This window comes from Dermochelys coriacea, chromosome 11, assembly GCF_009764565.3.
Source record: "Dermochelys coriacea isolate rDerCor1 chromosome 11, rDerCor1.pri.v4, whole genome shotgun sequence".
Lineage (NCBI taxonomy): Eukaryota > Metazoa > Chordata > Testudines > Dermochelyidae > Dermochelys > Dermochelys coriacea.
The window spans coordinates 17,381,060-17,394,174 of NC_050078.2; the positions used below are offsets into that span (position 1 = coordinate 17,381,060).

At 39.0% G+C, this 13,115-nt stretch overlaps 1 protein-coding gene across 5 annotated transcripts in view; it reads right to left on the reverse strand.

Annotated features, from left to right (window-relative positions):
• Positions 1-374: 374 nt before the first annotated feature.
• The window catches only part of NCKAP5 (NCK associated protein 5), a 644,081-nt gene continuing 631,340 nt past the window's right edge, over positions 375-13,115 (reverse strand). For all 5 annotated transcript variants that reach the window (XM_043505027.1, XM_043505028.1, XM_043505024.1 and 2 more), the window contains one exon: positions 375-2,028. In XM_043505027.1, coding sequence (XP_043360962.1) covers positions 1,747-2,028 — 282 coding nt within the window. In that variant the 3' untranslated portion in view covers positions 375-1,746. The remainder of the gene's footprint in view (positions 2,029-13,115) is intronic.

Genomic DNA, 13,115 nt, shown 5'->3' on the forward strand with positions numbered 1-13,115 from the left:
TTCGGCAAGCCGCAGGCTTCCCTTTGATCAGTCACAATCTCGTCTGCCAGCGGAGGGGTTTGAATTAAGCTTAAATTACTTTTTAGTTGCCATGTCGAGAATTCATTTGCATGACTGAATTCCATCTGCACATTTATTATTTCTGGGGCACCGAGGGCTAGTTGATTGGAGAAGGGAAATGGTTTGCACAATGGTTTGCATGCATCTGGTAGCATAGAGGTGGTTCTTTAAAATAGTTTGACGTCATTTGATTTGCTTCCCATCTCTTCTTTGATATTTTCCTGGACAATTAATTCGTAAATCCATCTCATTAAACCCATTAACTCCAACAGGGATGACTTGTCCTTAGGAAAATATATATCTTTAACCATTCCTATAAATGTGATATGAACTTTATTTAGAAATAAGTTTCAAAAAGACAATGCAAGTTTAAATCTGACATCATTACTTAAAATAACAACATTAAAATGCAACAAATTGCACAAAGTATTAACAAAATAACACTGATCATACAATATCATAAAGATTAACAGGTATTTGCTAAAGAAACAGTAGACCCTAGAAATATCCCAAATATACCTAGTTTACAGATAGATTGCTGTACAAAAGCAGTTATAAATACTTCACAACTAGAAAAAATACACATAACCTTTGAAATAACTTCCCCTTACATATAGTCTTTATAAGAAAAAGATATGTTGAATTAAGAGTTAGCACCAAAACCATTTTTTAGTTTAAAAAAAGTTTATCACAAATATGAATTTTATTTCAGTTTTCCAGGATTCCTAGATGGAGTTAAAACTAAGGTGGTCTGAAGGGGAAAAATCAACATACCACATTCAGAAATTCATATTAAATGGTTACAGAGGAAGGAGAAGTAGGTAAACTATAAAAGTAAATACTGCAGCGAGCAATAAAGGCCAGATCCTGCAATTCTTGACTCAGGCAAAACTCCCATTGAAGTCAAATGGCAAATCACTTTGACCCTGATCTTCCAAACACTTATGCACATGCTTTATGCTTCATGCTTTATGAACTCAGTGGGGCTGCTCAGATGCACAAGTAGTAGTAGGATCTGGGTATTTGATTCCAACCATTCTCATACTGGCTCAAACATCAAAATCCTCTGTGAAGTATCAACAGATACATGTTAAGGAATTACACCAACTAAAATGCACATATCCCTAGAGAATCGTAAGTGAAATTGCACTAAAATTAAAAAAAAATTACAAAGTGTACGTTGTAAAATGTGGTCCAAGAAGGTTTATTACAGACAATTTGGCAGGCTCAAGTTTATGTTAAAGCAGTGTTTCTACATACAGTTTTAAGACTAGTACAATTATAAATCTTTCTTTAAAAAAATCTACTAACTCTGCTTGTTAATATTAACATCAACTTTTAAAAGTTAGTAATCTGTCATTTCAGGAGCATGGCACCATTTAATATTTATTGCTTTTTTTTTTCTACAAATATATTTTTTCAAAATTTTTTACAACTTCTGTACAAGTATTCATAAAAGTGCAAAATTAAGACATTTTGTATAACAGCTTTTGTGTTCAATTTTCAGTCTCATGCATCACAATAAATGCAGTCTTGTCTTTCCTTATTGCTGTGTCATGAAAATAAGTCAGGAAATACCCTGCTGTGAATCCAACAATTTAGGATGAAGTTTTTCAACAGTTGTTCCTTTCTTTTTTTCCCCTCAGTTCGTTAAGTGCTCCATTCACAACCCACTGGAAAGTCTCTTTATACATCATTAGAGCCTTGGCTGGCACAGGATGAGAAGCTATCATATAAAGAATCACTCAAGGATTCTAAATTGTCTACAACATGACTATCAGAGCTATTTAAAGAAGCTTCTTCATTCTTTCCATTTTCTTCCTTTTGTCCTTCAACCTTGTTCAGACAATTCTTCTCTTTCTCTAATAAAATGACATTATTGCTGTTAAATTTATTGAGTGACTCCAGGGAAATTTTAGATAATCTATTCTCAGAATCTTCCCTTGTTTTTTCAGCTTGTTTCAATTTCTGTAATAAGTAAGGAAAATATTAGAAACATATTTCTTACAAAAATAAAGCTATCCTACGTACATAGTCAATTATTTGTTTGTCCAATATTCACAGTGTTAAAGGAATAAATTGTTAGAGGCTTGTACCTAAATCCTCCAGTATAATTAAATGGAATAATAAAGCCCATTTTTGGGTTAAATCATAGCTTTAATGATTCTGCTGAGACAAATAGGATTCAATTTGCAAAACAGTTAAGTCCCATTTACATTTTAAGTGGCAGATTCTGGAATTTGTATGTGTAAAATATCTTCAGCCTCTTCATAGTAATTTAAATTTTCCCTCCTCACTATTTATTTATTTTATTTACTTATTGTAAGGGTAAATGAATATTTGTCTATGAGTTGACTTTGGAGTCTGCCAAATAACTAACATGCAGTGCACATATTCTGAGGGGAAAAACATATTTTCTGTATGATACAGGCACAAATGAAACTTACTAAAAAATAACCTAACATTTTGCATGTGTAAGGTTATCGATTTCCAGGAACCAAAAGCCTCCCTAATAGTAATGAAAGCAACAAGAGAGGAAATTACACTGAACTGATCCAATCCCCACAGACCAGAATCAATCAGATATTGGCTAGATCTACTTTGGGGAAGTGTTGTAATTCTTTTGAAACTGCACCAAATGAAACACTGGACAATGTATTAGCACATTATATTAGAAAAAATCACAGTAGTATTATACAAGTGTAATTGCATCCCTTTGTTGGCTACAGGTATTTTCAAAGATCTTTTCAAGACCGGTTTATCAGCTATTTAGGGAGAAGTTCAATAAAAATGACCTGTCTTTCACATACAGTCTTTTTTAAATCATGTTACCAACTCATGTTACAGATAATATTATCAAAAAAATAACATTCCACATTTGATGGGCATGGAGACCTAGGGAGCCAAGTTTTTTAAATACATATTGTTAAATGAGGTGTGCTATCCCAGTTAGGGTCATTCCTTATTTTTAGTAATAGTATTAAGCAGCAATGACTGGATCAATATACTATTGACAATCCAAGAACAAACTGTGTTATTTGGTTTAGATGGATAGTTTAGGCCCACCCAAGAGTACAGCTCAACCAGAACCAGGAGCTCCTGAGTGATTAAACACACAATTTTAACTAGTCATCAGGGTTTGTGGAAAATATTAAGGTTAAAAATATATCAGGCTTTCTTTCTGCCATGTTTATTTAACCCTAGAGATCTTGGGCAATGGGAAGACAGATTAGATAAAGGAGGGTGCTTATTTTTTAAGGCTAAATATGTAAAAAAGGGGGGTCATGAAGCTGTGCCACCTTAGATTGTGAACTTGTTAGATCTTACAGGCTTAATGTGGCTGCCCAGGTTAGAACTTGGATGAGACCTTTCAAAAAACTTTAAATGACACTAGAAGTAATGTTGGTGACATAGTAGGTGGGACTCTTCTCTTTGGTCCAATAGTGAACCCACACCCCGACATATTTCAAGGGGGAATTGTATTATTGCAAGTGCCATTTTTCTGGATGAGACAAAACTGGTCCTTATCACTGATCTCAGTACTTTCTGAAAGAGGAGGGATTTAATCCCCAGTATTCCAGACAAATTCAAATTTTGGAAGCTACAGTTGACAGTCCACCCACTTAAAATTCCCTGTAATTTCAGTTTTCAAAGTTCTTCCCTTCCCTTAAACAATGCTGTATAGTGTATACTGACACAGAACAGGAGTTTGTGGCACCTTAGAGACTAACAAATGTATTTGGAGCATAAGCTTTCATGAGCTACTTCCGATTAAGTGAGTTGTAGCTCACGAAAGCTTATGCTCCAAATACATTTGTTAGTCTCTAAGGTGCCACAAGTCCTCCTTTTCTTTTTGCGAATACAGACTAACACAGCTGCTACTCTGAAACCTGACACAGAACAGATGCAATATTTCAGTGTAGGCTGAATGAAATGATCCGTATGCGTAACATCTTTAAAACGCTTACATAGTGCCTTTTATCCTACAGACTAGCAAAATCTTAAATATTTTATTAAATGAACTATTGATTTTTAATTTGAGTCACATGGCTTTTCTTTGGGTTTTTTTTTCTTCCAACTTTCATCTTTGCTTTGGATAAATTAAATGGAGATGTTTGGGCATAGACATGGAAGGATAAACATGGGTTTTGGGTGAAATCCTGGATCTGTTATGTAAATGGCAAAACTTCCATTGGTTTTAATGGGGGATTTCATCCTTTATTTCCTGGCAAGAGCTAGAATGTATGTATGGACTGACTGCACAGGGCTATTTCTGATAGTGTACTCCTTTTCTTTTAATCATAAGTCAGACTCCAAAAATCATGAGACTGGCTTAAAAAAAGCCCCCCCCCCCTCCCCATTTTAAACAATAATACATTTTGTGTTATTTTAATTTGTCACTGGATTTTGTGCTATTAGGGTTCATGTTTACAAGCCTCACTCTGGTAAACATGAGGGCTAGAAACATTTTTAGAAAAGAAAGAGTAGAGATTCTCATGTCATACCATTGCTCCAGGAGCTGGAGCTTTAAAGAAAAACACCAGGTATCCCCAGTCTCCTAAGACAATCTTCAGATAACAGCAAGTATATAAAGGAAATGTAAATTAGGAGGTTTAGGAGTGGGAGTAGGAACAATTAAGGGAATCATACTAATATATTAGACAAATTCATTAAGAACTTCCCCCCACAGTTTAATTTGCAAGAGAATTGTGTTTGCATATCATATTATTACATTATGCTGACCTTGGAATAAGAAGTCATGTAATATAATTCTTAATACATGTGGGCAAAAAGTTACAGTATGATATTTCCTTAATTATAATTCTGAAGTAAATTCAATTACATCCAAAACTCCTCCACACAGAAAAGGTTTAAGCACAGTAATTTCTGTGAGGATCTCTATAGACAATGCACTGTTCCTGTCTCATGATAATGAAATAACTTACATATCCACTTTGTAAAGGCTAACATGCATTATTTTATTATCAAGAAAGAATCCCCTTTGTTCTTTAACAACCTATTCAGTAGTTACGGAAGGTGAATACCAGTAGGATACAAAATATAGACTATTTGGATACAGAATACATTATATTTCTTGGTTTTCATGGCAGTTTACAAAAGCTGCTGTATGAAACAAAAGGAAATCACAAAATAATAAATATTAGGATATGTTGATAAATTATAGACATAGTTGGTCAAATTCTGTTCTCAGTTACATGCATTTAGATCTATTACTGACTTCAGTGGAGTAGCACAGGTGTAACAAGGAACAGACTTTGCCTCAAAGATGTTAGCTTTACTCATGTTTAAGTCATTAATTTACTAACGCACTTTTAGTGTCAATTCTCACATGAAAGAATCAGTATCTTCTCCTGATGATAAGGGCCCTTCAGTGGGATATATATACAGTATATTGGGAAATTGGATGGCTCAGGGATTTGGTAATGGTATATTAGTTCATTAGTTCAAATCAAATCTGATCCAGGTCAGTAGGGACTGAAAGTCATTACTATCAGAAACATGTCAACCTAACTGTGTCAGCCTGTCAGGGAACAAGCATTCCTATCACCACAGTTGGCAATAAGAGCAGAGGAATGGAAATGGAAACTGAACTGCATTCTCCCTTAAAACATGGTTCCTTGTTGAGGGCCAAGGCACAAGGCAGGTTCAGTGGGGAGAACTGCTGCTGACCATGCCATACCTATTCTGAGGTAGACGGACTGGTCTATCCTTCAAGGTGGTCAACTCAGCACCTTTTCACAAGCATTAAATTCACCCAGATGAAAATACAATAGATACAGGCACAGACTGTGTCCTGAGCCAAGATACAGTCAATACAGAAGGTGTCATCAGAGAGCAATTTAAGCCTTCTTGATTCTTATGGTACCTTTGCAGCATCAAGGCTCAAGGCTCCTCTAATTAATGCCAACTGGCTATGAACTCAATGGGACCATATTACAATTGTGAATTGGTGTTGTGCAGGCATGCTGTGCTCCACTACCGGAACACCCCATATTAGTGTGTGTATGTGTGTAGGGGGGCAATTGCCACAGGAGCTGGCTTTTCCACTTTACATTAGCTGAGCGCTCCCCTAGTCCATAGGAATCCTCAGCCAGCCACCACCTGAGAGTGGTGTACAGTTGCCAGAGGAGGAGGAGGAGAGAATCTAGTCCAGATACTACACACGTTAATTAGGAATCAATTTACATTGATTGCAATTTACATTGATCCTCTGCAGCATGGAGCATGGGTCACTTGTGGGTTTTAAGTAGCGTAAATGGTGGATTCTCTGTAACTAGAAGTCTTTAAATCATGATTGAGGACTTCAGTAACTCAGCCAGAGGCTAGGGGTCTATTACAGGAGTGAGTGGGTGGGTGAGGTTCTGTGGCCTGAGAGGTCTGATTAGATGACCATGATGCTCCCTTCTGACCTTAAAGTCTATGAGTCTACATAGAGATATACTGCAGTCATAAATCAGAATACTTTTTCATTTTGGCAACATTCTAATGAGTTTAGTTAAGACCAGAACTAATGTAATAAAATACCATAGTACAACACATTCAGAAAACAAAGCTAACCTATATGCACATTTAAGAATTGGACATACACATTGAATATTTCTACTTTACTAACAAAGAATTTATGATTCACTTTCTAATTAAAAAGTCATAGGGCCAGATTATGGGTGGGCAATGGTGCAAGGAGCCTCTTCTCCTTGTGCCCGAGATGCTCAGGGACAAGCCACAATTGCAGTCCTAGTGCTAACCTGAACAGCACCAGGACTAGGGCTAGCAAACAGGGACCGGGAAAGGTGGGATGACAGCAGAGCTATGGCTGCTGAGGAGAACTCATGCTGAACCCCCTTAAGGAATGTAGCCGCATGTCCACTCCTACCATATACTGGTGGAGCTACCATTGTGTAATGTAGCGAGACACTGCCTACTAGCCAGACTGAGCCTGTAAGGTACACCTGAGCCCCAAATTAGCAAAGAAAATACTGTAGTGTAAATGCATTTTGCATTCTTCTACGTTTAGTTAAACAGTAGTTTAAGGGGCTCAGAGTCAATTACACACTAGAATAAAATAAACCTTACTTTTGTCTCGCATGCACTGAGCAATTTAGTGTTTAGATTATCACAAAAGTAAAAGGAACATTGCTCCAAGTGAAGTATAGCTGCAAAACACTCCTGTGTAAAAACAACTAAATTGCTATGAGAATTAAATATAGATCAACAAAATCAATACTTAATTGTATAACTCAAGGTCTTTCATTTCAGATCTAATCCCTAATAGGAGATATCAAGTATGCTTGCTTTTGATTTTTTTTAAATTATTATTTAAAACTACACCACAAGGCAAAACAATTTTCTAGCTTTTTACATTTTTTTAATTCCATAAGTTACTTCGCCTGTGTGTATCCAAGGTCATATTGATCTCTCAGTCTGTAACTGTTTTATCATTTTAAATTCAGCGTTTTATCAATCTAGATGTCCCATAGTTGTTACAATAACTGCTTTGCATTTATTACACACTAGGATTAAGCAGTAAAACACACAGATGCACTACTGTATTTGTTACAAACTACCATATTGCATGCTCAGTAGGACGCTTTAATATATATGCAGCGTCCTCTTATAAAAAAGGTGTTTTGCAGACACAGGGCTGGATTCTGATCAAAGTTACACTGATGTAAATCAGAAGTAACTCCACTGACGTCGATGGGGTCACACTACTGTAACACCATGGTAAGTGAAGTTCAGGGCCATAGCATTTTGTGTTGCATAGCCAAGTGTGGTATGAAAAGGTTCAGTATAGCTTTGAGCTGAGGTACAGTAGTTTTCCATTAGACAGACAGAAAGGGACAGAATGCAGTGGTAGTTTCTCAATAGAAAGTGAACAGTCTCCAGATCTCATTTAGCCAAATGGATGAGAACATTAGGTGGACAGGTAAAGCTCTACGGTGAAAATAGTGGTACAATCACATCCAGGAAACTACAAAGGTGAAAGTTGTAACTGCATGACCTCTGTTATATTACAGCAGAGCTAAAAATGTAATGTTTGAACTTTTTTCTCTTTAAAGCGTAACCTTAAATAATAAGTTAAGCCTTGTTCTCCCTTATATACTGTCAGAGGCTTTCATCTATTTTCTAGACTGATGGTAAAATAATTTTTGAAATAATGAATCATTTTTCTTTTTCCTGCTTGAACAGAAATCCCATGATTATTTTGCTGTAGCAGACAATGACCTTCTCAAAGGAACCCCATCAGACTTTCAAGATAAATAATAAAGAAGCCCTCTATTTCCTGCCTCCAGGAAAAATTGCTTTGACATGGAGTATTTGTGAAATTATTGATCTGTTCATCATTTTATGAGAAAACTATATACACTTAGGTGAAAGTAATCTACATATGGTATTATGTGTAGCTTGATGATACTGTCAACAGAACCAGAAACTTGCATGCCATTTCTAGGACAGGGGAGTAATGTTCTACAAAAATATTCAATTTTTTGTGACAAGGAGAATATTTTTAGCCCTTCTAAATTGTAAATAAATTACCTAAGGGGAAATAAAGCTCATTAGCATGAGCTCTGCATGGCTCGCATCTGCAGACCTGGACAAAATGGCTATTGATGAATAAATAGCTTGCTGTGGAGCTGAGAGCTGTATTATCGGTGGTTTGAATTCTTGTATGATGTGGAAAGTAAAAGACTGCCTAGTGAATAGAGCTTTATGTGTCTAAAATCACAATTTTCCTAATATGTCTGGATATATATCTGCTTGTAAGAAGGGATTAAGTGGATTCAGTTACTCAAAATGAATACTGTGCCCAGTATGATGTTGCATCTAGAAATATAGGCATTACAACAGCAATAATTATATACCAGTATTACCCCTCATAGTTTAGCACGCAATATTATCCCTTTGGTGATACAGCAGACTGTTTACATATACACTAGATTAGATATTCTCAACCTTTCATTCTCACCTCAAAGTTTTGCATATTTTTAGTACCCAAGATTTTCAAATTCTGAAATGTTTCTGATCAGGTAAGAAACTGGGTGTGGCAAAGTATTATAAGGATGGCTATTTTTCCATGGCACCATATGATGACTGAGAGGGGATGTGATAACAGTTTTCAAGTTCAGAAAAGGTTGTTACAAGGAGGAGGGAGAAATATTGTTCTCCTTAACCTCCGAGGATAGTACAATAAGCAATGGTATTAAATTGCAGCAAGGGCGGTTTAGGTTGGATATTAGGAAAAACTTCCTAACTGTCAGGGTAGTTAAGTACTGGAATAAATTGCCTAGGGAGGTTGTGGAATCTCCATCACTGGAGATTTTTAAGAGCAGGGTAGACAAACACCTGTCAGGACTGGTTTAGATAATACTTAGTCCTGCCATGAGTGCAGGGGACTCGACTAGATGACCTCTTGAAGTCCCTTCCAATTCTATGATGGCTATTGGATGCATGAACTGTACATGAACGAAGTGTGTTTGACAGTGGTCGAGGAGAGAATAATTTGAGTGGAATTTAGTAGAAAAAGATGGCAGCAACAACGTAACAACAACCAGACAACTGTGACCAGAGAAGTTAAAAAAGCTAAACACTGCAGCTTTCTCCAGAGAGTAAGCAAGGCCACAAATTGTCAGCAGACATGGAATCACCAATTCTGCTTCTCATGGAGGAAATCCAGTAGACAATTGCAATGCTAACTTCAATCACAGACTCATCACCAGAATTAAAGAACCAATATTTATGATGGAAAAGGAGGCTGAAACTTTAGATTTTAGCGTTTGAGAGAGTGACAATTAATACGAGACACACAGGGTAAACTTTGCATTTCAGAAATTTCAGAAATTTACTGTTGTTACTCATGGGGAGAGTTAAGTAATAAAATTATTCTGATTTTCTAGTAAAGGAAAAATTACAGTAAAACATTTCAGACTGAAAGGCCAAACTAAGTTGCTGACAGTTATCTTATTCTACAAAACCATATAAAGTTCAATACTGCCTCTAAACAGAATTAGCATTAGTCTTATGTTGCCAATAATAACCCATTGAACACCATTTTAGTGAAAACCATGGACACTTAAGCTAAATGCTTTTACTCTTTACCTTCTTAATCAGTTTTTTATTCAATGTACAGTATTTAAATATCCAGGGTTCTGTTCTATAGAGGTGCATATGCCATGAAAGTCTGTTTGTTTGTTTGGTAGTTTAAACAGGGAAGGGATAAAATGGGAATATCCTGGCTATTTAATCCAAAATTAGCATTTGTTAAAATTGATTTCTTTTTAAAACTAGGACACCGGTTAGAACTGAATGAGGAATGAAACTGTAAAAACTAGTACAAACAACCAAGTTATTTTGACAAGATAATTCACAATGAGGCTCTTAGGGAGCCTGATTCTGCCACATAGACACCAATGGCAAAACTCCCATGGAATCCAATGGAGGCAGGATCAGGCACATACAACATACAATCTTTAATGACTCTCACCATGAGAGTAGCCATCATTCCATAAGGCTGACCTGTTCTCAAATGATTTTTCATAAGCATTAGTCACACACTTGCCTGTCTTCATGTTCCACCTTTGACTTTCTATTTATTTTGGTAATTACAAAGAAATTTCTCCCCTCACTCTCCAGTTATGTCCGAGTCCTTTACTGTCTCAGAGTTAGTAACGCAGTGTACTGATGGAAAATGGGATTCCATTGCACAATGTCTCCTTCAAGACTCAGTAGTGGAGAGTAACTGGGGGTAGATAATGATTTTCTGCTCTAGTAACCCTCCCTATTGGGCATCTGAACTAGATTCTCTTCATGTTAGTCTGTCAACATCCAGAGTGCACCACCTGTCCCAATGGGAAAGGGGCAGAAGCAGCAGAGGTAGAAATAGCCATTTTCAAGTGGCAGCATCAGTAGCAGTCAGCCCAATGAAGAAACTGTGCAGATAAAATCCTCTTCTCCCTGCTATGAAAAGCAGCAGGGTTTATACACACAGGGTTTATTCCCCACCCCAGTACCCAACACAAGTAGCTTGACTATGTTGGGAGATTTGTAAAGGGAAGAAAGAGAGCATCCTTCCTCATATGGCTGTAGAGACGGTTCGCAGGAGATACTCCATTTAAATTGCTGGAATAGCTAGGATTGCCAACTTTCTAATTGCAGAAAACCGAACACCGTTGCCCTGCCCCCGGCCCCAAGGCCCCACCCCTTCTCTAAGGCCCCGCCTCTGCTCACTCCATCTCTTGCTCTTCCCCACCCTTGCTCACTTTCACTGGGTTGGGGCAGAGGTTTGGGTGCAGGACAGGGTGAGGGTGCACTTGGGGGTGTGGTGTCTGGGGTGGGGCTGGGGATGAGGGGCTTGGAGTGCAGAAGGGGGCTCCCAGCTGGAGTGAGGGGTTCAGAGTGTGAGGCTCAAGGCTGGGGCAGGGAGTTGGGGTGTGTGAGGGGGGTACAGGCTCTAGGAAGGGGGGTGCGGGATCCTGGGTGGGACCAGAAATGTGGGATTCAGGGTGTGGAAGGGGACTCTGGGATGGGATTTGAAAGGGGGTGCGGGGTGTGTGCTCCAGAAGGGAGTTTGGGTGCAGGAGGATGCTCAGGGCTGGACAGGAGGTTGGGGTGTGGGAGGAGGTGTGAGCTCCTAGTAGGGGTTCAGGGCTGGGACAGGAAGCTGGAGTACAGGAGGGGGTTCAGGCTCTGGGTGGAATTTACCTAAGGTGACTCTCGGGAAGTGGCCACATGTCTCTCTGGCTCCTAGGTGGAGGCGCAACCAGGGGGCTCTGTGCACCCGCAGGCACTGACCCTGCAGCTCTCATTGGCTGCAGTTCCCGGCCAATGGGAACTGTGGAGCCAGTGCTCGGGATGGAGGCAGCACAAGAAGCCTCCTTGGCCACACCTCCACCTAGGAGCCGGAGGAACATGCTGGCTGCTTCCCAGGAGCTGGGGACGGAGCCTGCCAGTGCTGCCAACAGGACTTTTAACGGCCCAGTCAGCAGTGCTGACCAGAGCTGCCAGGGTCCCTTTTTGACTGGGTGTTCCGGTTGAAAACCATACACTTGGCAACCCTAGAAACAGCCTCTCTGGCCCTTGCATGCTCTCTGGGTAAGGGGAGTGGGGAGGGAACACAGGGTCTGTTCATATCCACCAGTTCACCCTACTTCATTTCCAAACACCTTCTTGTGTACTGCTGCACAGGAAGTCTCTGCAGAATGAGACTTCATGTCATACAGGCAGTACGTATATACAGCACGGCTTCCCTAACAAATCCTACCTTCCTTGGGCAGCAGAATTACCCTGGTTTCACTACCAGCAGGCCCTTCACACCTGCACTTGTGGAAGCAGGGTTTGCCAGTAAGGACTACCAAGTCAAAATTAAGAGGCTTTTTGTGGGGGTGTTCATAGGAGCAAGAATCTCCTCACTTCCTCTCCACCTCAGGTCTTAAAGTTACAATGTGCAGGTAAAGTCTGCATACTCATGGTTCCATTGGCCAGGTTCCCATATCTCCCCCAACTGGCTAAACCAAAACCTCAATGGAGGTGTATCCTCCCAGCATATGCACTCTCTTTATAACTTGTCCTGATCTGTGCAATGGAAAGGAAACTTGGAGGAGAGATTAGTAGAACTGGGACTTTTCAGCTTGGAAAAGAGACGACTACGGGAGGATATGTTAGAGGTCTATAAAATCATGACGGGTGTGGAGAAAGTGTTATTTACTCCTCATAACACAAGAACTAGGGGCCAACAAATGAAATTGCTAGGTAGCAGGTTTAAAACAAACTAAAGGAAGTATTCTTTTCATGCAATGCACAGTCAACCTGTGGAACTCCTTGCCAGAGGATGTTGTGAAGGCCAAGACTATAACAGGGTTCAAAAATGACAAACTCTAGTTCTTGTTATCCAGAGTGCACCACCTGACCAAATGGAGGAAAGAGGCAGAAGCAACAGAGGAAGAAATAGCAGTTTTCAAGTGGCAGCATTGAGGATAAATTCATTGAGGATAGGTCCATCAATGGCTATTAGCCAGGATGGGCAGGGATGGGGTCCC